We start from the raw sequence: 25158 nt of genomic DNA on the forward strand, positions 1-25158 counted from the left end.
TATATAGCTGTAACATTACCTCTCAGCTCTTGAACTCAATCCCATGGTTGACGAAGACCAATACACCGTATGCCTTCTTAACCACACAGTCATCCTGTGCAGCAGCTTTGAGTGTCCTATGGACTCAAAGCTCCACACTGCCAAGAATCTTACCATTAATACTATATTCTAACATTAAATGCTTTCCACTATTCATTAGGTTTTTTAACTTACTGCAATAATAAGTCCATATCCATAAAGTATAGGAACAGAACTGGGCCATTTGGCCCATTGAGTCTGTGCCACCATTTCATCATGGCTGATCCCTTTTTCCTTCTCAGCCCCAATCTCCTGCCTTCTCCCCATATCCCTTTATGTCCTGACCAATCAAGAGTCTAGCAAACTCTGCCTCGAGGGTCAACCTCTAACTTGGCCTCTGAGGGTCTCGTGAATCTTCATATGGATCAACACATTGGTGCAGTCATGAAGATGGCACATCAGCAGATGTACTTCATTAGGAGTTTGAGGAGATGTCACCAAAGTCTCTAGAAAATTTCTACAGTGCCAAGGTCCAATCCGTGAAGTCTGCATTCCGGTACACAGTCTGGTCCGTGGATTCCATATTCCAGCTATTACTTTTTTCCATTGTTCAGTTGGGCGCCTTAATTGAGGCACCTGATTCTCGTTTCGGGATGGCAACATAAATAGCTCTGGGGTCCAGTAATTCCTTGCTGGACCATCCTCGTCAGTAACCTCATCAGTAACCTCGTCAGAATCCCCGTCAAGTTAACCTGTCGGAGTGAGACTAGAGCTGCTGTCTGTAGTTTCTGGGCCACGTTGAGGGCTTGCTGCTACTTGGAGCCTTTTCGTGTCAAGATAAAGAACAGTCTATCATTGTGTGATTTTGTCTCTCCGTGTTCTCTCCTCTGCTGGGTAGGTCCGGCCATTTCCTGCTACCCTGAGGGGGGAACGGTCTCAGTGTTTTGTGTCCTGTGTCTAAGAGGAGTCCCGGCTTTATGTCCTGTGTCCAAGGAGGTGTCCTGGCTCAGTGTTCCGTGTCCTGTGTCTAAGTCAAGTCTGACCCTAGTCCAAGTCAAGAGTCAAGTTCCAAGTCCAAGTCGAGAGTCAGGTCCAAGCCGAGTCAAGTCTGAGTCCAAGCCAAGAGCCACGTCTAGACCTAGGTGCCAAGACCCTGCCAAGACCCGAGTTGCAAGTCATGACCTGAGTTCCCCGTCAAGTTCAAGTCCCAAGTCCAAGTCCAGGTTTTCTGGTGTGTCACTCTACATCTACCTTTGTGTTATCATTTTGTCCTCACTCCTTGGCTTCCCCAGCATTCTTAATAAACATAGTCCAGTTCCTAGTATTTCAGTGTCTGTGTCTTGCACTTGGGTCCACTTCCATCACCCTCCTATGACAGAACGACCCAGTCAAACATGGACCCAGCGACACAGACACTGTCGTTAAACTCTCGCCATCCAGGGCTCCCTCTTGTTGAAAACCCTCCCACCCACCTGGGTCCTTGATAATCCAGGCAAGCCTGTTTGTTTGTCAGGAGGCTCCCATAGAGGGGGTGGATACTATCACGGTCCGGTCCATGAAGTCCATATTCCTGTTCATGGTCCGGTCCATGGATTCCGTATTCTGGCTATTCCTTTCCCCCCTTGTTCCGTTGGGCACCTTAATTGAGGCACCTGATTCTCGTTTCAGGCTGGCAATATAAATAGCTCTGGGGTCCAGTGATTTCTTGCTGGACCGTCCTCATCAGTAAGCTCGTCAGAATCCCCATCAAGTTAAACCACTGGAGTGAGACTAGAGCTGCACGTCGAGGGCTTGCTGCTACTTGGAGCCTTTTCGTGTCAAGATAAAGAACAGTCTATCATTGTGTGGTTTTGTTTCTCCATGTTCTGTCCTCCACTGGGTAGGTCCGGCCATTTTCTGCTACCCTGAGGGGGGAGCGGTCTCAGTGTTTTGCGCCCTGTGTCTAAGAAGAGTCCCGGCTCAATGTCCTGTGTCCAAGGAGGAGCCCCGGCTCAGTGTTCTGTGTCCTGTGTCTAAGTCAAGTCTGACCCTAGTCCAAGTCAAGAGTCAAGTCCAAGCCAAGTCCAAGCAAAGGCCAAGTCCGAGTCTGAGTCCAAGCCAAGAGCAAAGTCTAGACCCAGGTACTGAGTCCCTGCCAAGACCTGAGTTGCAAGTCATGACCTGAGTTCCCCGCCAAGTTCAAGTCCCAAGTCCAAGTCCAGGTTTTCTGGTTTGTCACTCTATGTCTACCTTTGTGTTATCATTTTGTCCTCACTCCTTGGCTTCCCCAGCATTCTTAATGAACATAGTCCAGTTCCTAGTACTTCTGTGTCTGTGTTTTGCATTTGGGTCCACTTCCATCTCCCTCCTCTGACATACAGATGTACAGTGGAGAACATTCTGTCTGGTTGGATATGGAGTTTCTAAGCAGAGGGTTCTAGACTCAGCCAGTTCCATCTCCCCACCATTAAGGACATTCTCAAAAGGTGGCATCCATTATTAATGACCATCACCAACGAGCCATGCCCTCTTCTCATTACCACCAGGGAGGAGGTACAGGAGCCTAAAGACCCCACACTCAATGTCATAGGAACAGCTTCCTCTCCTCTGCCATCAGATTTCCGAATGGTCCATAAACCCATGAAATGCTTCGCATTTCTATTTTGCAACATTTATTGTAATTTTTATGTATTGGTGCTACAAAATAACAAATTTCAGCACATATTACAGTGATAATACATCTGATTCTATTAAATATAGATGCAGTTTCGATAATGCATGGCTTCTAAACCAGTAGTCTGATTGCTGACAGATAGATCACAATTTTACGCTAACTTTGTACCTGATGGAGGATATTTTACAGTTTACTCTGAGCACCAACATCCTCAATGAGGGATTCAACCTTAGCTACAAAAATTTTTTTTTCATTTCTGCTTTCATCACAAATCAGTATTCTCTAACTTTCCAATAGGGAAAATTTTCATCGCTGGCGATCCAATGAGTTACAAGGGAGCAACCAGAAATTGGGACCCATTTATTTTTTTTTTGTTTGTTTTTCGTACGCACTGCAGTGTTTTCTGAATAAATTGCACTGAATTGACCTGATCTAAATTTATTCATTTACATTTGAATTGGAGCCACCCGCAAAAACTGAGAGGGAGGGGTGTGTTTACCTGACGGTGTAGTTGAAGTGGCTTACACAGAGCGTGCAATTCGCTTTTGCTTTTCCCGGAGAGTCGGGGTTGCTGCACGCGCTATTTGGAGGAGATAAATTCGCCGACGAAGTGACTTCCACGCCGGTTATTTCCATACAGCTCATGTTCCAGAACACAGTATACCGTAAATTACAAAAAAAATGTTAAAAATAAACAAGTATCAAAACACCCATTTAAGCAAAATGATAGCAGGGTATTCCACTGCCTTTCTTCTGCGGGGAAGATGGGCAATTGGAGCCGGTATTCCGACCTTTTGAGCCCGGCGCGGCGCGAGGCGGTTCCGACCCTTGCCCCAGGAACGGCGTGAGGCGGGCCCGGTGCACCGAGTTGCCTTTAAACCCACAACCCCCGCCTTGTATCGAGTTCCCTTTACTCCCGGGCATGGCTGCGCGATCGCAGAGGTCATTGCTCATACTAAAGCCCATCGGTGCGTCTGTCGCCGTGGATTGATTAATTATTTGCCTGTTTATGGGGAAAAGGTTCACAGTTTCCAGGATCCGCAGAATTCAATCGCCCCTCAAGCATCCTGACCAAAAGCATGGAGCCCAATGTGAGTGACCCAGTCGTGAGCTGAAACTGCCCAGAACTAACTCTGGGACGTTTGGGTTTTGACAATTATAAGTTTGATTGAGTTCTATTCTGTACGAGTTATAACTATTTTAGTTGATTTCCATTGTATTTTTAAATTAGATTGGCCATCTCCAAGATCAGGTGTTCTGTACATTGGAGGAAGAAAGTAGCCTTTACTTCACCTACAGCGGCAAACCCAACTTACTCCAAGTGCTGGACCTTAGTTACGAGGCGAGTGACTTCTCTTGTTCGGAAGATCTAGATTCACTGTTAGCTAGCTATTTACTTAAAGCTGTTCTGTATTAAACAAGCGTAGAAGTACAATTTTAATGGTAACGTCTCTATTTTGAGAGACTGTTGATAACGATTTAATGTTGCATTGGACAAAATACGGGTGCGTGGAGGTTAGCGCGATGCTGTGACAGCTCGGGGCGTTTTGGAGTACGGAGTTCCGTCTATGCATCCGCCCCATAGATACCCCGGTTTCCTTACACAGTCCAATTCGTCCCGTGATTAGGTTAGGGTTTGTCGGGATTGCTGGCGAGGTAGGGCTGGAAGGGCCGGAAGGACATACTCCGCGCTGTTTATTTATATATACGTGAAATGGTGTAATTTAAACTTGGCTGTTTGGTGATGGCATCGTGACCACACTGAAGCAAGAGACACACAGAACTCTTCCCTAATTGTCTTGAATATTCATGTTTAATGGTAGAGAAACTAAATGCAGCAAGAGATGGATGCAAAGTTCTTCACGAACACTTTATCCGTTTGAGACAGGATAGGTGGTCTCTCTCGGACTGCATGCTGACTCCTTCCCGTTCCCCTCTCTCACCCTATCTCTTCACTTGCCCATCGCCTCTCTCTGGCGCTCCTTCCCCTTCCCTTTCTTCCGTGGTCTTCTACTCTCTCCTATCAGAATCCCCCCTCTCCAGCCGTCTATCTCTTTCACCATTCAACCTGCCCCCTCTTTCCTTCACCCCACCCCCTCTCCTGGTTACACCTATCACCTTGTACTTCTTCTTACTCTGATTTCTCATTTATTTTTACAGTCCTGATGGGGGGGGGGGGGTCTCGGCCTGAAACGTAGACTATTTACTCCTTTACATGCATGCTGCCTGGCCTGCTGAGTTCCTCCAGCATTTTGTATGTGATGCTTGCTCTTTGTTTACCGAAAGGCATCGATAACCAAAAGTGTTTGACATGGAATGCAGATGTTTCCGTACTCTCAAATCTTAAACAAATACAACCAAATAATGTACTGGTAGTATGTTATGAAAACAGCACTGAACCTAACGGGTTAAGTAGGATTTAGAGAGAAAGAGATCTGGTCAACATTTCAAGCCAATGATCTTTGATAAGAATTCGAAAGTGATGAAAGTTCGTTGACCTGAACTAACCTTGCCTCACTCCCTGTTCAGCCTTGCTCTCTGATCTGCTGAGTGTCTGCAGCATTTTTTTAATTTCACATTGCACGCTTGTGCAGTACTTTACTCATATCTATGGATTAGTCTGACGTTAGCCAGTTTCCAGAAAGTAAAATTATTGCGTCAACCCTTATATTAAAGCCTTTGTTAAAGGTTATTAGTAAGGAACTGTGTCTCAAGCTTGAAGATGGGGAATAAGTTCACTATTCAGAATACATGAAGTTTCCCATGTGAATGCATGTGGTATTATACCAGGATTTGCAGAAGCTAGTGACGGGGGAATTTTAAATGAGAGATGTGAAAGGTGGAAAATGTTCAATCTGAAGATGCAGGTGTTCTATCCTTCAGTGATTTATGTAGCTGTTAACTAAATACAGTTACCAATTACAACTTCAAAAATAGTGAATTGGCTTTAAAATTTCAAGACATCTTGTATTTTTAAAGGCATTGTATTAATTTAACTGTTCACTTTAATTTTATTTCACTACTGTTTGGCTTCACAATAATATATTATTGGGAAACATCTCTTCACCAATAGAACTGATTTGTGGATCACTGTACAATAGGCACCAGATGTGATTTTCAATCAAACTGATGTGGCTGCTTGTAAGCGTTTTGTAACTTGAGTCATTGTGACTAGCTGTTTTGATGCTGACCATTGTCATAAAACTTGCACCTGGAAAGATTTTCCTCTAAATTGAATTCTTATTTCATTAGATGCACATGAGACTGCAGGTGCTAGAATCTGGAGCAATGTACAAAACGCTGGAGGTATTTAGCATCAGGTAGCATCTACGGAGGGAAATGGACAGTCAACAGTCTACATCTCAACCTGATATGCTAACTGTTCATTTTCCACCTTAGCTGCTACCTGACTGGTTGAGTTCCTCCAGTATTCAGTGAGTTGCTCTTAGTTTATTAGGTTTAAAGAAATTATTTTTTTAAGTTCTATGCTTAGAAATGCTGCAGATATTTAAAATGATTTATATGTGAATGTTAAAATAGCTTTTTAGGGCTATATTTCAAGAGCGAGGTATTTAACAGCCCTCTTATAGACTGGCATCCTATCCGGTGGGGGGAGGGGGGCAGATTCTCATACTCTCAGTCACTTCACGGCCTGATGGGCCACAAGGCTCAGGACAGACTTTGACTTTGATTTAAGTAGCTTAATCTCTTAACTGTTCTTCAGTACATTCTCCCTCTGCTGGATAGAGCAGGGATAGCGATTCCCTGGTGCTTCCACTCCACTGGTCTCCACATTCAACAACTCTTTCTTCACAATTGCCAGCACCTCCAAGAAATTTCAGCACTGGACACATCCTTCCATCCCCTCACTCCCCTTGTAGCATTTAGAGAGAGGTTTACTTTTTGATTCCCTGGTCAGCTCTCTTTGCAGACCAGTCACTCTTTTGGCAGATCCCATGCAAATACAGGGTATACACTACCTGTCTTTTCACCTCTTCAGCTTACAGCAAACAAAATTCTCCTTCTAAGTGAAGCAGTAATTTATTTGCATTTTTTCCAATGGAGTCCTCTACAGTAAAGAAACCAAATGCAGGTCAGATGTTTGATGGGGAATCTGTGTTTAGTCTGCAGGAATGACCATGAGCTTCTTGTTGCCTTCCACTTTAATTCTCTGTCTCATTCCCATTTTGAAATATCTGTCTATGATCTCCTTCACTGTCAGAGTAAGGCCTAACACAAGCTCAAGAAATATCACCTCTTCTTTATTTGCATGCATTGCAGCCTTCCCGACTCAGTGTTAGTTTCTACAACTTCAGTAAGCTCTCTTTGTCTCAGAAAGGACCAGGTCAACCATCTGTCATAGTAGTTCATGTTTTTCTCTTTATTAGCTTAACCAGACCAGTTGGACATGTGCTGCAATCCAGCAATTCACAACTCCTACAAGTCAGGCAGCATCTATGAAGGGGAGATAAGCTGTGACATTTTGGCCTGACATCAGGATCTGGTCAACTCCTTGGATGAAGCAGCAACATTCATCTCCTCCTTAGAGGTCACCACTTCAATCCAAGAGGAAGTGCCCAGGGTTTCCTCCATTTCTATTCTTAAGCAAAAGTGGAAGACTATATTATAGGTCAGTCTATTACTGAGTAGTGACATTGAAACATGACCACCTATCATTGAAAATCAGAGATAACTAGGATTAATTTCAAGTAATTTGGCCAGCTCTCATGGAACATAAAAAAGTACTCATTGTTGCATTGATTTGCAATAATGTGGAATCCAGTTTCCCATACTGCTGTCTGGTGGCACAATTGTAAAACTGCAGCAGTGTATTGGGACCAGTTACATTACATAACAGTACATTAAATTAATGCCATAAACAACTATCATAACATTTAAAAAATTGAAGATATGACTGCAGATTGTAAATCAGATCATGCCAAGGGGTGGGATTTAGCTTTAATCCATTTTGAGATAGAATATCATCTTAATATGCAATGGATTTCCTGAATCAGGATCTCTAAAATGGTAACAATTAATACCCGAAAACACTGAAATTCTTTTTAGTTTATGTATATAGCTGTATATAGCTCTTTTTATGGTATGTTGTAAATAATATTGAAAAATAGAATATTTTATTCTTATTTTCTGAAGAAACCACTGCAGGTTGGAGTAGATTTCTGCATTATCATAACCTTACATCAAAAGGCATTCTTCATGGATAACACTGGCAATCATTTTAAAAACTTTGGAGGATATTTTTGTCAAACAGTATGGGCAATTTTTCCACATTTGCCTGCAATATGTTCGCTATTATTCGTGCAAGAGCCTATGACTGTCTTTTTTAATAAAAAGGATGTTTAACCAAGCCTAGACCTACCTAAACCACTATCCCATAAACGTACATTGCAACAAAAGTAAAATCAGGCCAATGAGTTTCCCATCTTAGTCAAGGCACAGAGAATGGACAACTGTAGCAAACCACCAATGCCCTGCCTGTGATCAGCTAAATAAAAACACTTATGGGAGAATGCAATTTGAGAAGGAAAAGCAAAGGTCAGATGTATCAGAATTACAGTGGAGTGAAGGGAACTACAGAGGTGTGAGAGACAGAGCTGGCCAAAATTGTTTGGAAGGTAACACTACCAGGGATGACGGCAGAACAGCAATAGCTCGAGTCAGGGAGCAGGACAGATACATCCCAAAGAACGAGAAGTATTCTAAGAGCAGGATGACACAACTGTGGCTGACAAAGGATGTCAAAACCAACATAAAAATCAAAGACAGAGCAAAAATAGTGGGAAGCTTTTAAAAACCAACAGAAGGCAACAAAAAAAATCATAAAGAAGGAAAAGATGAAATATAAAAGTAAGCCAGGCAATAATATTAAAGAGGATACCAAAAGTTTCTTCAGGTATATGAAGAGTAAAAGAGACGAGAGAATAGATATCGGACCACTGGAAAATGATGCTGGAGAGGTGGTAATGGGGGACAAGAAAATGGCGGATGCACTGAATAAGTATTTTGCATTAGTCTTCACTGTAGAAGGACTAGCAGCGTGCCAGAAGTTCGAGAATCAGGGGGAAAACGTGAGTGAAGGTGGCAATACTAGGAAGAAGGTGCTTGAGAAACAGAAAAGTCTGAGGGTAGATAATTCCCCTGGACCAGATGATCTACTGTTCTGAAGGAGGTGGCTGAAGAGATTGTGGTGTTCCACGGGGGCCTGTGTTGGGACCACTTCTTTTTACATTATATGGCAAAGACTTGTATATCAGAATTGATGGCTTTATGGCCGAGTTTGCAGAAGGGGCAGATAGCGTTGAGGCAGCAGAGAGGCTACAGAAGGTCTTAGACAGATTAAAAGAATGGGCAAAGAAATGGCAGATGGAATATAGTGTTGGGAAATATATAGTCATGCACTTTAGTAGAAGAAATAAAAGGGTAAACTGTTTTCTAAACGGAGAGAAAATTAAGATATCTGAGGTGCAACGGAACTTGGGAGACCTTGAAGGTTAATTTTCAGGTTGAGTCGGTGATGAGGAAGGCAAATGCAATGTTAGCATTCATTTTGAGAGATCTAGAATATAAAAGCAAGGATGTAATGTTGAGTTTTATAAGACACTGGTGAGGCCTCACTTGGAATATTGTGAATAGTTTTGGGCCTCTTATCTTAGAAAGGATATGCTGACATTGGAGAGGGTTCAAAGGAGTTCACGAAAAGGATTCTGGGATTGAAAGGATTATCATATGAGGTGTGTTTGATGGCTCTGGGCCTGTCCTCACTGGAATTCAGAAGAATGGGGGGTGGGGGGAATCTAATTGAAACATATCGAATGGTGAAAGGCCTTGGTGGAGCGGATGTGGAGAGGATATGTCCTATGGTGGAGAGGATACAGCCTAAGAATAGAAGAACATCCATTTAGAATGGAGATGAGGAGGAATTTCTATCACCAGAGAGGGTGAATCTGTGGGATTTGTTGCCACAGGTGGCTGTGGAGGGCAAAGATTGGCTAAATTAAAAGCAGAGGTTGATAGGTTCTTGATTGGTCAGGGCATAAAGGGTTACGGGTAGGAAGCAGGAGATTGGGGCTGAGAGGGAAATGGATCAGCCATGATACAAAGGCAGAGCAAACTCAATGTGCCAAATGTCCTATGGACCTAGTCATATGGACATTCCTCAACAGTCTAACTCAAGTGTGTTATAACAAACAGTAATTGGGTCAACACTAGAGTCTGATGTGCTTTACAGTGTTGTCCGGAAATCGTGTTTCAAGACAACATTTTAATTTGTTTTTCTTGGCTACCAATTGCAGGTTAACACTGCTGCACAGATCCCCTGGTATGAAAAACTGGCGGAACTACAAATGCCATGGGAATGGAACTCAAGTTCAGATGGGCAAATAATAGCATTGAAGAATTTAAATCTTAAAGTCAAAAGTGGGCAAATGTTGGCTATCATAGGGAGTTCCGGTAAGAGTAGTACAAATTAATGATATCTTTTTGTAATCGGTTTTCTAATTGTGTGATATATATATATACATTTGTATACATACATTTGTATACATTGTATACAAATGTATACATTTGTGAATGAAAGACAATGTTTTGAGCACCTTAATTTGTGACGAGGGCAAGCCCTGCTTCAGTTCACAAAGCAGTCTCTTCTCCTCCCTAATTATCATTTTTTAATCTTTCTCCTCACATTCCCATTAGCTCTAGGTTCTGCCGTTCAACCTCACACTCAGGGGCAGTTTACAGTGACCAATCTTTGGGATATGGGAGGAGGTTTTCCCCTCCCTGGGCCTGGACAGCAAATAATATTCTGTATTCATGATGGCGATTAATGTGGCACAGGTAGAAAGTGAGACCCCCCTCACTAAATGTCCATAATTTAAGAAAGTGCATAACTTTTAGTTTCAGATTGTGTTTTTGTTTCTTTCCTGTGGCAGAATCTCTATTCTCTGGACTCTTCCCTTCTCTGCAAATTAAAACTCACATCTTCTCATTTTCCCAGCTTTGATGAAGTGTCCTTGAGCGGAAAAATCAATTCTATTTTTTTACCGAATGATGTAACTCGAACTTTTGCTGTTTTTGTTATTTTAATTTCAGGTTCCTAACATAAGCAATTTTTGGATCTGTTTACTTTTTGTAACATAGCTGTTTAGAAAGTTATTCTAGACTGGAATAGACTTTGGATGTGGAACACTGTGATCTTATGTAACTGCAGACTGTTTTTGCAGCTGCAGAAGGGGAATGGTTTTCTGGTCATGAGTATCTGATGGACCACACAATTAGGTCTGCCTAATCAATAATTGAATAGTCTACCGTCATTAATGGTCAATTGTTTAAGAAACTTTACCTCTAGCTGAGTCAGAGCTCTCTAGAAAACTTATTGAATAAATTTTTAAAATGTGCAGCCAATATTTGAAATATGGAAAATAACGTTTATGTTATTATAGATACTGCAGTTTTGTCAATTGGATTTTTTAAGGCCAGAAATTTTAGGCTTAGTGACACAACTATCTGTATGTTAACTGGAGCGCTTCCCAATTTGCTGAGCTTTATAACAGTCGTTTCAAACTTCTGCTAATATTAATGCATTGATTTGATATTCTCACCATCTTTAATCCACACACAGCCAATTCCTGCAGATGGCAATGATACAGTATTGTCCTTTCTTAATTTTAAATGAATACTAGTTACTTAAAGGAAAAACACACTATTATCCTATGAACATGTTGGAAATTTACTTGATAATGCTCCTTAAAGTAAGTTAAACAATAGTAGTTATTATTTAGTAATTTGTGGATGGATATGAATCTATGTGTCTATGACTCGTAAACAGGATGTGGGAAAACATCTTTACTTGACATCATTACCTGCAGAGATGAAGGAGGGAGAAGCAAATCAGGAAAAATATTGATCAATGGAACTCCAGTCAACAAGCAACTGGTTAAAAAATGTATTGCGCATGTGCGACAAGATGACCGATTGTTACCCAACCTCACTGTAAGAGAAACATTTAACTTTGTTGCAAAGTTACGTCTTCCAAAAGACTTCACTGAAGAACAGAGAAATAGAAGGGTAAGATTCGTAGAAATTCAAAACGCAGAGAGAGCTTAGTCTTTTATCTGTTGTTAATGACTCTTTGAAAGTATAATTCAAAATTAATGTCACTGATCTGTCCGATTGTTCTACACCTTGTGCTGCAAGGTGTTATTTCGTAATCCTCACCACACTTCCGAAATAACAGTTCTGTGTGGCACTGAGACATGAAGATCACAGCTTCCATCTTTGCCGTGTCAGTTAATTTCCTGCTTTGATCTCTCTGTCAGGGAGGGGAAAAAATATCAGCCAGGATTTCTATGTCAGGTTGTCTTAGTGGTGCCTGTAAAGTGCACAGGTGACCCCTGCATTACTGCAGTTTAGATAGCAGAAATTCACCTGTACAGGATTCACAAATCACCAGCAAAAAAAATCTGAGATATTGGATAAAAATTTTCTCTCATAGAATGCTTGTCAATTTTGGTCCTTTTTTATGAAAAGAAACTGGATGACAAAGAATATCAGACTTGGTTGTAATCTCACAATGTTAACCAATAGTATCAACTTAACACATGATGATTTGATGCATCCAAGTAAGTCACATATGGATCCGTGTTAGAAAGGATACTTGTTATTTTCTCAGTTAAAATGAAGTCTTTTTTTTTACAAAAATCTGATAGTTTTGTGGTAACTTACCAGGAATAGTTTTTGCAAATTCTCAAACATGGATTATTAATTCAGTAACATAACATTTGCATAGACATCACTGTTACGCCTTTTTAACATTAAGTTAGAATTGTTAAATATCTCTGTGTACAATAATTTCATTTTCTGAGTGTGAAAGATGTTGTGGCAAAAGGTTTGAGCGTTTTCCATTTCACATTTGAGTACTGATCACTTGGTGTCGTGCAAGGAGACACAAATCCAAACTGCATTATTCCAATCAAGTAGATACCCTCTATTTCATCAAAAAGGCAGTTTTCATTTTCGCATGTCCGGTATTCTGAAGATTTTTCTAATGAGGTCATAACTCTTGTACCAAGTTATGAGTAGTTTTAAGCCACCAGTTTGTCTATTTTAATTGGAACCAAAGTAGTTATGAGGCAGATGAATCACCCTGTTATTCTGTGCTCATCCCTATGAACATTTGTATACAGTATATTAGGATTTTTAAAAAACATTAAAAAACTTGTGTTCTTATTTCAAGTAGAATTCTATTAGTCCAATAGCTTAAAAGTGCCAGATTTTTTTTAGACAATTGGATCTTATTCCAATTGATATCCAAACAAAGTTTTAATTTGTTTGTTTGTCTGTCAGTCAATCTATTTACTGTATTAATTTAGGGAAACTGCACGGTAACAGGCCCTTCCCAACAAGCCTGTGCCACTCAGTCAAACCCGTGTGTTACGCAGAAGTACAATAACGTTTCCTGTGAACCCAATAAGTATAAAGGAAGCACAGGAATGGACCCAGTGAGTTTATAGGAAACATAGGAATCAGGAAAGGGCCCGGTGAGTTTACAGGAAACATGGGAATCAGGAAAGGGCCCAGTGAGTTTACAGGAAACATGGGAATCAGGAAAGGGCCCGGTGAGTTTACAGGAAACATGTGAATCAGGAATGGGCCCGGTGAGTTTACAGGAAACATGGGAATCAGGAAAGGGCCCAGTGCGTTTACCAGAAACATGTGAATCAGGAAAGGGCCCAGTGAGTTTACAGAAAACATGGGAATCAGGAAAGGGCCCAGTGAGTTTACAGGAAACATGGGAATCAGCACCAATGAACCATATGCTGATCCATAAGGATTTACATTTAGCAGATGATCAGAGCTTTATGTAAAGTTATGTTGCCTTTGTGATTTAATGAAGATCAGACCGTAATAGTTAAAGAAACAATAGTAATAACAGTAGTAGGGGCAGCCGTCGATCCCAGGGGATCATGGGTTTGCGCCTCTGGTGGACTGAAGAACCGGCTGTTGCCCATGCAGCGGGCTCCCCCTCTCCACGTCACTGATGGAGACCAAGAGAAGGGCAAGTGCCAATAGAGCTTGGCACCAGTGTTGTCGCAGAGGTTGCCAGAGTGAAGTTGTAAACAACATCAAACTGCCTTGGGGAGCCTGGCTCCAGATTTCTGCCTCGGGGTTTATTCCCGAAGCCTTTCCCATGGGTGGGTATGGCCGCAAGGCAGCGGTTGTTTAAAGTCAGAGTTTTCCTTCTCCTAGGCGGGCTGCCGTCCAAGGCTGATGAGGCCCTATCTGCCCGAAGCAACTGGATTTGAGGTGCCAGTGGTCCGCCTTTGCCCCTTCTCTTGTCAGTAGAAACAGTTCTGCTGGGCCTAGTAGCTAAGCCACACGTGAAGACCAAGAGTTGGACTTGGTTGTCAGTGGCTGTTAGAGCTGCATGCCATTTGGAGCATTTTATAGGTAGTGGGAGCTTATCCCCACTAGCACCCACCTTAGGAACCGAAGAAGCAATAGAGCGATTGGTAACTATTAAAGTGGTTTCTTACATTTCTCAGGTAGAGGATGTTATAGCAGAACTCCGACTGAGCCAATGTGCAAATACTAGAGTGGGGAATTACTTAATTCGAGGAGTCTCTGGAGGAGAGCGGCGTCGAGTGAGCATTGGAGTTCAGCTTCTGTGGAATCCTGGTAAACAAATTACTGTCACATTACTATCTCTAAAAGTGCTGAGATTTTTACCTGAAGCTATTGCTACCAACCAGCTTAGATATTGAGAAGCGTTCATTGCTAGTAGCGTTTATATGACTGATTTTTACGTTTTCTTGATCATAACTTCATTCACCTTCCCCATTGCTTAGGTTTGCCAAGTTCCGATTCACCTGGGAAAGCCTGTCGGCTATTCCATGACTTTACCCCCTGTGCACCAGTCACTAACATGGAGAACAGTTATTAGTTTACATCCATAGAATTGCCTTCATCAACAGGGTGTATGATTTTTCTCCAAGAATTCCAATACCTTTGTTAAGAATGATATCCCTCCCATGAATAAATAATTATGCATATCTTCCAAAGGTTTGTCAGGCTAAGTTGTTTTCTTCCAAGTTACCTGTTAAAGTATCATAAGGCGGTGACGTCAGTCTATAATTTCCTGGAATTTTCCAATCTGAAAAATTGTTTTCACGTATTAGCTGTTTTCCAAACCTTGGGCACTATGCCCTTTTCTGATTATTCTGTAAAGAGTTAAAAAGGATATTACTGCTTTTGCAAGCTGATTTACTTTTGTATCAACTTAACTTGAAGGTCGCATGCTGATCTGACCATCAGTTTATCAGAGATTCACCCTTTCTGAAACTTTTTATTCCCATGGATACATTTTTGTTTCCTCACCATCCATGACATCCAAAAAAAAGGTAGATTTCACATTGCGTGCGTTCAATTATGTGCCTCAAGAGGCAATTCATTTCTTATATTTTCCATTCCTTCCTGCAATTTAATCGTTATGATCTTTCAATGTCACCCCATACTTGACATTAACTTTGTTTACTACATGACGCTGTCTGTAAGGAGTTTGTACCTTCTCCCAGTGACTGTGTGGGTTTCCTCTGGGTGCTCCGGTTCCCCTCTACAGTCCAAAGATGTAGCAATTGATAAGTTAATTAGTCATTGTAAGTTATCCCGTGATCAGGAGACAATCGAAGGTTGTTGGGCAGCACGGCTCAAAGGGCTAGAAAGGGCTAGAAAGAAATAAATAAATACTAATCTATTCATTTTGATTCAGTACATTGGCAGTGATTTTAGAATATATTATTTGCTTCCCTAATTCCTCACAATATTTGTTTTATTACTTTCTTTGATGTGCTTAAGAAATTACCTGCCATTTAGATGTTGATATCCTTTGATGTGCCACTTGACAAGACTCAGATCACTCTCAGGACTCTAATCATCACTTATTTCTGTATTTAATACCTGTTTATTGGGTCTGGGGACTCATGAGATTTGCTGTGCATTTCACTGGTGTATTGGGGAATGCTCCATATCACTGATATTGGTCAATACTGGGAAAAATCAAAATAGTAAAAACATTTTGAAAAGCTGAAACAAAATAAAACAAAATTGAATAAAAAATTAAAAAGATTTAATAGATGCTTTACATCAAAATGGGAAAAATATGTAGAAAAAAAATTATTTGAGAGTCATTAAGACTGATGTGATAAACGTGTGCTAAAAGCATTTACACAGGTATCTGGAAAGATTAATATGAAAAACAGACCAATAGGTGAGCTTTATCTATTTTTGGTTAGGTTGACATGACTTTTCATGTTCTGGAAGTCTTGCACAATTTTTAAAGTTTGGGTGTAAAGAGTCTTGTGATAATGAGAATTATTTATCCCATCAAATTCTTTCCAGAGATTGTGGCATCTGCACATTTCAGTCAAACACCAAATGATAAAAAAAAGCCAGCTTATCCCCAGTACTAGAGGTATCTTAAAGAATTGCAAGTAATTTTTTGATGAATCTGGAAGGAGTGTTTGGGACCCCAGATCTCTCCTTAGGCTCTTAAATTATTGGAGCTAATGGCATGCTGTCTTTTGAATAAGTACTTTTGGACTTTGAGCTGAATTGAACAGTGTCATATCAAAATGGCGGCCATATTATTTCTGACAACAGCTGTTGTAATGATTCTGCTTTATGCCTCCTCTGAACCAGCACTTACCTTCTTCATAAAGACAAGAGATTCTGCAGATGTTGGAAATTCAGAGTGCTGGAGGAGCTCGGCAGGTCAGGTAGCATCTATGGAAAGGAATAAACAGTCAACATTTCAGATCGAACCCTTATATCAGGACTGGAATGAAAGAGTGAAGAAGCCAGAATAAGAAGGTGGTGAGAGGGGAGGGAATACAAGCTAGAAGGTGATAGGTAAAGCCAGATGGTTGGGAGAGGTGGGGGGTGCGAATGAAGTGAGCAACTGGGAGGTGATAAATGCAAAAGGGACAGGGTTGAAGAAGAAGAAGGAATCTTATATGAGAGGAGAGTTTACCATGGGAGAAAGGGAAGGAAGGTGACAATAGGGGAGGTAATAAGCAGGTGAAGGGAAAAGAAGGGTAAGGCAGCCAGAGTGGGGAATGGAAGAAGAGGAAAGGAAGGAGGGGTGGAGCGGGTTAGGTTAGAAACTTACCGGAAGTTAGAGAAATTGATGTTTATGTCATGAGTTTGGAAGCTGTCCAAACAGAATATGAGGTTTTGCTCCTCCATCCTGAGGGTGGCCTCATTGTGGCAGTAAAGGAGGCCGTGGACTGACTTGTCAGACTGGGAATTGGAATTAAAATGGTTTGCCAATAGGAAAGTTTGCATGTTGAGGATGGGGCGAAGGTCCACAAATCTAGCCATCACTTTTGCTTTTAAGTTCTTCTGTCCTCCATATTATCAAAACCTTTTCCTGATATTCATGAAAATAAAAAAGAAAGCTGCAGATGCTGTAAATCTAAAGTAATGAAAATAAAAATTGATAATACTCAGCAAGTCAGGCCACATCTCTAGGAAGAGAATTGGAGCTAACTTTTCTCTTCCCATAGATGTGGTCTGATCAGCAGGGTATTTCCAGAATTTTCTGTTTTTATTTCTTTATTATTTTCTCCTTCCAGACTTCATTCCCTTGACTTAAAGTCTCATCCCTTTTCCCAGATTAATTTCAAGTTGTTGACCTGAAACATTAATTTTGTTTCTCTCCACAGAGATGCTAACTGATGTGCAGTGTATTTCTAGTAATCTCTGTAAAACATTTAAATATTCAGTATTGCCACTACCTTCATATTACATCAGTTTAATGCCTATATCAATCCTTTCTAATTACAGTGGCATACAGCAGGGGCCCCCAACCCTTTTTATGCCATGGACCCCTACCATTAACTGCGGGGTCCGTGATCCCAGGTTGGGAAACCTTGTCTTACAATGAAATACGAGCTCCTCCAGTATTGAAAGAAAAGCCACTATTTAAACTGATTTCTTGGTTTCATTTACTGTCTTTTTTTGTCATTCTAGGTATTTTAATATTAGATGAGCCTACGTCTGGACTTGATAGTTTTACAGCACACAACTTGGTGATGACTCTCTCAAGACTTGCCAGAGGAAATCGACTGATCCTAATGTCAATCCATCAGCCACGATCGGACATATTTCACTTATTCGATCTGGTAGTTCTCCTTTCTTCAGGATTAACAGCCTATTGTGGGACAGCTAGGGATATGATTCCCTACTTTACCTCCATTGGATATCCCTGTCCAAGGTTTTGCAATCCTTGTGATTTTTACGGTAAGTAAGTAAATATACTGGTAGTAGTTCCCTATGGTAATTACAACATGTTAGACCAGGGGTTCCCAACCTTTTTAATGCCATGGACCAATACCATTAATCAAGGGGTCCCTGGACACCAGGTTGGGAAATCTTCATTAGACTGAAATCAAAAGTATGAAAGTTATACTTTTTCAGTTATATCACTGGCTCCATGAGAGTGATAGAGAATAAGAAGCTTTATGACGTCATGCATTTGTGAACTATTCACAGTAATTCTCATTATAGTAGCTTTTATCCATCCTTGTTATTACCTCAAGCATTGACAACCTTTCAGAGGCCGTAAGATGAAAAGAGCGGGAAAGTGCTGAAAATGTTCATTAGCCCAGTCAGCATCTGAAAGCGAATATTGGTTAATGTTTCTTCTACAGCCATGAGCAGAACTTCTGAAGTATATCTCTTTTTGTTCTGGCACAGTTCAGTTTAAATTTTAATATCTATTCAAATGTTTCCGGGTGGTGTGGTGGCCCACCAGTTGGAGCTGCACCCTCACAGCATCTGGTTATTTGCTTATTGAGACACAGTGCTGAATAGGTGTTACCGGCTGCCCAGCAATCCCCCAATTTAATCTGAGCCTAATCACAGGACAATTTACAGTGACCAATTAACCTACCAATCAGTACATCTTTTACTGTGGGAGGGAACTGGAGCATCTGGAGGAAAGCCATGTAGACACAAGGAGAACGTACAAACTCCTTACTGACAGGAATTGAACCCAGGTCGCTGGTACTGTAATGCATTGTGCTAATCACCACTGTGGTGCTGACCCCAAGTAATGTCCTCGTGGAGTTTGTACGTTCTCCCTGTGACCACATGGATTTCTGAAAATTGCTCCAGTTTCGTGCCACGTATCAAAGATGTACTAGTAGGTTGAATGGCTTCTTGTGTAGGCAACTGACAAAAGAATTAAAGGTGTGAATGGGCACATCAGGCAGAATAAGTTGAAGGGGCAAAGAGAAATGAGAATGGAACTGATGGGATTGTTCTGTGAAAAGCTGGCATGGATTTGGTGGGCTTGTACATGAATGCCTTGAATGTCTTGTATATCACAATAAGTCGGTAAATAAATCCTAACAACCCTATCTATATTAAATTTGAGATAATGGGAGTGACTTTAATTATAAAGTTGTGCACTGGGTGTTCATTAGTTTAAGTGTATTTGCTCTTCTAATACCATACTTAAATACCAGTAGAACCCTGTGAACCAGCTTGCTCCCCAGGATCATCACAGCATTATTGAGCTTTGAGAGCCTCCCAGTGGCATTGCTTGACCACAATACAGAGGATGGTTTCCATAGAATCACTACAAGTTATTATGAGAAGCTGCCATCCAGGTACTGAAGGTTGAAGTATTCCTGTTCGGTATGAATCCATAATTTAAATGTTTGAAAACTCCATCTTATCTCAAAACTCTGCTTCAACAAATGAGGTCTGCTGGATCAATATTCAGAGAAAATCCAAGTCTAGGAGTCAGTGGATTTGCCTCTTGTTTGTTGTCCCAAATACCCCAGCAAGGTGCCTTTTTGGCCACGTTCTGTGACCTTCTCTCACATTGTAGAACGTAGAACGGTACAGCACAGTTCAGATGTGATGTTGTGCCAACTGAAATAAACCTACTCCACAGTCACTCTAACTCTTCCCTCCTACACAGCCCATAACCCTCCATTTTTCTTTCACCTATGTACATATGTAAGAGTTTCTTAAAAATTCCTAATGCATGAGCCTCTACCATCACGGCCCAACAATATGTTACAAACACCGACCATTCTTTGTGTGAAAAAAACAGCCTACCTTTGACATCTCCCCTAAACATAGCTCTACGCACCCTAAAACCATGATCTCTAGTATTAGCCATTACCATCCTTGGAAAAATGTTCTGGATGTCCACTTTGTCTATGCTTCTCATAATTTTATACACCTCTGTGAAGTTGACCTTCATTATCCTTAGCTCCAAAGAGGAAAGCCCTAGTTCACTCAAACTTCCTTCAAAAGACATGTTCTCAAATCTAGGCAGCATCCTGATAACAAACAAGAGAAATTTTGCAGATGCTGGAAATCCTAGCAATACACACAAAATGTCTGGTCTGCTGAGTTCCTCCAGTATTTTGTGAGCATCCTGATATAAATTTCCTTTGCACTGTCTCTAAAACTTCCACATCCTTCCAAAACAAGGCAAATAAAACTGAACACAATGCTCCATGTGTGGCCTATGATGGCCAATACACCACATACTTTATTAACCACCCAATTAACTTTGAGGGGTCTATGAACTTGAACTCCAAGTTCCTCAACACTGCTAAGAGTCCTGCCATTAACCTTGTATCCGGCTTTCAGTTCCATCTTCCAAAGTGTGTCACTTCAAACTGTTACAGGTTTAACTCCATCTGCCACTTCTCAGCCCAGTCTGCATCATCTATTTCCCGTTGTAACCTATGACAACCTTCTGCACTATCCACAACACTGCCAACCGTCATGTCATAAGCATTATGCTTCACCTGCTGCCAAATCTGGAGTTGGCTGTTCTTGATTCCAGCTTATGTCTGCACATTTACAATGAACCTCCACGTTGAACTGTCTGTGGTCAAAGGTCTCTTGCAATAAGCTGATCTATAAATCAGCATTTATAAAACACATTCCCCCGCCATTTGTCAGCAAATTCTCTCCTTGTGACATTGTAAAATAATTAATCCGAACATTCACATATAAGTTTGACTTAGTGGCGTTCAATTGTCATTAGTGAAGCCATGAATCACCAACAGACAGCCGTCAGTTTTCAAAAGTATTCATTATTCAGTCTCAGTTCTCATTTCCTTGTTATGTGGAGACATAATAGTTAAACCAACAGCTATACTGTAGTTTTCACATCCCTTTCAGTATTACCCACAGTACATTATATCTAATTAAGTAATCTTTGAAATGTACCCAAATTTGCAGTGGAAGAATTCTGTCATGATATCTTGCAAATAATTTTTTTCTTTGCAAAAACAAAAGCAGAAACCAGAATTACTTTCTTTCTGTTCCCGTCGAGGAAGGTGATCAGACTACCCTGGGAGAGGGGCACAAGGAAGCTAGCAACGCACATAAAAGTTGCTGGTGAATGCAGCAGGCCAGGCAGCATCTCTAGGAAGAGGTGCAGTCGACGTTTCAGGCCGAGACCCTTCGTCAGGGCAGTGTGATGCTTGAATTTCCAGCATCTGCAGAATTCCTGTTGTTTACAAGGAAGCTAGTTCTGGTTTCTGCTTTTGTTTTCCCAATGAAAACATTTCCCCAATACAGTATTGCCACAACCAGGGTTATCAGTGACAGGTGATATATTGAATAGCTTTTACTCATCGTTGATTTCCCACCAATAATTGATTTCTCCACCACATACCTATAGAGATTAGTCAAAGTTATAGATGTCATACAACTCCTAAGGAAGTGGAGGCACTGTCGTGCTTTCTTCATAATTGCACCTACGTGCTGGACCCAAGACAGGCCCTCTGAAATGAAAAATCCTTGAATGGAAAATCCTACAAAAAGTAGTGGACATAGGCTAGTCCATCACAGATAAATCTGCCCCCGCCATTCAGCAAATCTACATGGAGTGCTATCACAGGAAAGCTGCATCCATCATCGGGGACTCCCACCACCCAGGTCATGCTTTCTTCTTGCTACTGCCATCAGGAAGAAAGTAGAGGAGCTTCAGGACTCACACCACCAGGTTCAGGAAAAGTTATTACTCCTCAACCATCAGGCCCTTAAACCAGAGCGATTAGCCTCATATACCCCATCACTGAATTGTTCCCACAACCCATGGACTCAGTTTCAAGGACTCTTCATCTCATGTTCTTGATAGTTATTGCTTATCTTGATATTTATTGTTTCTTTATCTTTTATTATTATTACTTTTTTCTTTCTTTTTGTATTTGCAATTTGTTGTCTTTTGCACAGTGGTTGGACGTCCTGTCAGTGCAGTCTTTCATTGATTATATTACTGTTATTGGATTTACAGACTACGCTAGAAGAAATTGAATCTCAGGGTTGGATATGGTGACATGTACATATTTTGATTACAAATTTACTTTGAACCTGAACCTTGAACTTTGATTTCATTATACCTTTCAGTTAATAAATAAATCAGAAGTATGTGACTTTCAATTTTCATTCTAAATGTTCATAGTGTGCATATTACAAAAAAACCATCCGAGGTGCTGTGCGGTCTTCAGACTGTGTAAAAATGTCCTGCTCGGAGCAATGGTTGGTCAGCGCAGCAGTTAAACAAAAATTAGAAGGAACTGTTATGTTTTGTAATTCAGGAAACTCGTCGAAAGAAAAACACAAGAACCAACTTAGTTTATTTGTATAACAAGTATAAATAACAAGGTAAAGAGTCCTTAAAATGAGACGAGAAATAGAATGAGTTGTAGTTATCCCTTTTTGTTCAAAAACCTGATGGTTGAGGGGTAGTAACTGTTCTTGAACCTGGTGGTGCGAGTCCTGAGGCACTTGTACCTTCTACCTGATGGCAGCACCGAGAAAAGAGCATGGCCTGGGTGGGAAGGATCTTTGATGATAGATGCTGCTTTTCTATGCCAATGTTTCAAAGGTTGGAGGGCTTTGCCCATGAAGTACTGGGCCGAATCCACTACCTTTTGCAGGATTTTCCACTCAAAGGCATTGGTGTTCGTCAAGGTTTTTGATGAGATGCTGAATCTCCGCAAGCTCCTGAGGAAGTAGAGGCTGATCTATCCCAAGCCAACAGACAAAGCTTTGAGCCAACACTTTCATTTTGACCATCCCCAGATAGCTGGTGTATAGCTCCTCCAACAGTTTAACTCTCAGCTTGGATGGTGCAACAACTCTCAGTCGCCACATAAGGCAACCCCCATCAAAGGCAAGTTTATCCTGGCGCTGGTGAAAATGGAGGAACTGGAATTTCTGCTGCATATTCCAGCCATTTTGGGTTGCCATGTAGACCTGAGTGTGGGGTCTTATCTACTTTCCCTTTGGATCATCTTGGCCATAATTGGGAGACCTTCAATTTGCATTAGGGAGAATACATCAAGAGGAGTGTCCCCTTTTGTACATTTTTCAGGTATTTCTTTTTCCAAGGGTAAATGGGACAATCTGTATGCATTTCCATGATTAGTTGTTCTCTTGAATTTGATCTTGTAATTGTATCCTCCAAGAAATAGAGCCCATCTCTGCATTCATGCTGCTACTGTTAGTGGAACACCATTCTGGGGATTGAAAATGGACACCAGTGGTTGATGATCAGTAATGAGGGTAATCTCTCTCCCATACTGATTAAAATGTTTTACACCTCAAACTAGACTCAAGGCCTCTGTTTTGATCTGTGCATAATCTTTCTCTGCAGTGGTAAGGGAATGTAGTGCAAAGATTATGGGGCATTTACTTCCATCACTCATAGCATGTAAAATTACTATATCTATAACAGAAGGTGTGGCGTGACAAGTAGCCTTTACAGGACAACGTGGATCATAATGTGTGAGTACAGTGTCTGACGTCACAATTTCCTTCATCTTTTGAAAAGCCACCTTATTTACATCTTCCCTGTAGGTAGGTGACCAAAACTGCAAATACACCAAATTAGGTCTCACCAATGATTTATACAACTCCAACATAACATCCCTTCTCCTGTACTCAGTACTTCAATTTATGAAGGCCAATGTACCAAAAGCTTTCTTTACGACCCTATCTTCCTGTGACACTACTTTCAATGTATTATGGACCTGTATTCCCAGATCCCTTTGTTCTACCACATTCCTTAGTGCCCTGCCATTCACTGTGTAAGATCTACCCTGGATGGTCCTCCCAAAGTGCAACACCTCACACTTGTCTGCATTAAATTCGATCTGCAGCTTTTCACCCCATTTTTCCACCTGGTACAGATCACGCTACAAGCCATGATAGACTTTCCTTGCTGTCCACTACACCCCCAATCTTGGTGCCATCTGCAAATATGCTGATCAAGTTAATTGCATTATTATCCAGATCATTGATATAGATGACAAACAACAATGGACCCAGCACCAATCCCTGCAGCACTCCACTTGTCACAGGCCTCCAGTCAGAAAGGCATCCATCTACTACCACTCTCAGGCTTTTCCCACAAAGCCAATGTGCAATCCAATTTACTACCTCATCTTGAATGTTGAGCGACTGAACCTTCTTGACCAACCTCCCATGTGGGATCTTGTCAAACACCTTGCTAAAGTCCATGTAGACAACATCCACCGCCTTGCCTTCATCCACATTCCTGGTAACCTCCTTGAAAAACTCTTTAAGATTGGTTAGATTTGACTTACCATGCACAAGCCATGCTGACTATCCTTAATCAGTCCATGTCTATCCAAATACTTATATATCTGGTCCCTTAGAAGACCTTCCAGTAACTTTCCTACTACTGATGTCAGACTCACTGGCCTATAATTTCCTGGTTTATTTTTAGAGCTTTTTTGAAACAGCAGAACAACATTAGCTATCCTCCAATCCTCTGGTACCTTACCTGTCAGTAATGATCATTTTAATATTTCTACTAGGGCCTGGCAATTTCTGCATGTGCTCCCACAGGACCAATTTTGTCCCTTGCAATCCTTTTGCTCTTAACGTATCTGTAGAATCTTTTAGGATTCTCCTTCAACTTGTCTGCTAGAGCAACCTTGTGCTTTCTTTTAGCTTTCCTGATGTCTTTCTTATTATCTACTTATTTTATTTAGTAATACAAGGCAGAGTAGGCACTAACGGCCCTTTGAGCCATACCAACCTTGCAACCTCCGACAAACGCAATTAACCCTCACCTAAACACAGGGCAATTTACAATGGACAATTAACCTATCCGGTACATCTATGGATTGTTTGAGGAAATCAGAGCACCCTGGGAAAACCCATTCATTCCACTCCATATAAAACAACGCTGGAATTGAACTCTGTACTCTGGAACTTCCTGAGCTGTATTAGCAAATTTTTCAAACAGGTTGCTTCATCAGAATGTATTTGTGACCATTTGAAGCTGAACACAAATATAACTACAGACCACTTGCATCATGCAGGAATTTGGAGAAACAACAAATTATCTTTTATTGGATATAATGAATTTAATTGCATAGCAGTGCTGACGCGTCTGAGGC

The 25158-nt window shown here is 41.1% G+C and overlaps 2 protein-coding genes across 2 annotated transcripts in view; one reads left to right on the forward strand and one right to left on the reverse strand.

The window, feature by feature from the left end:
• abcg5 (ATP-binding cassette, sub-family G (WHITE), member 5) overlaps positions 1-3316 on the reverse strand; it is a 28628-nt gene extending 25312 nt beyond the window's left edge. Inside the window, exon 1 of the mRNA XM_072264964.1 lies at positions 3171-3316. Coding sequence (XP_072121065.1) covers positions 3171-3316 — 146 coding nt within the window. The remainder of the gene's footprint in view (positions 1-3170) is intronic.
• Positions 3317-3750: 434 nt separating this feature from the next.
• The window catches only part of abcg8 (ATP-binding cassette, sub-family G (WHITE), member 8), a 53364-nt gene continuing 31956 nt past the window's right edge, over positions 3751-25158 (forward strand). The window contains exons 1-6 of the mRNA XM_072264963.1: positions 3751-3762; positions 3903-4013; positions 9985-10141; positions 11517-11755; positions 14233-14365; positions 17717-17986. Of these exons, the coding sequence (XP_072121064.1) occupies positions 3751-3762; positions 3903-4013; positions 9985-10141; positions 11517-11755; positions 14233-14365; positions 17717-17986 (922 nt within the window). The remainder of the gene's footprint in view (positions 3763-3902; positions 4014-9984; positions 10142-11516; positions 11756-14232; positions 14366-17716; positions 17987-25158) is intronic.

This window comes from Mobula birostris, chromosome 8 (assembly GCF_030028105.1).
Source record: "Mobula birostris isolate sMobBir1 chromosome 8, sMobBir1.hap1, whole genome shotgun sequence".
Taxonomy (NCBI): Eukaryota; Metazoa; Chordata; class Chondrichthyes; order Myliobatiformes; family Myliobatidae; genus Mobula; species Mobula birostris.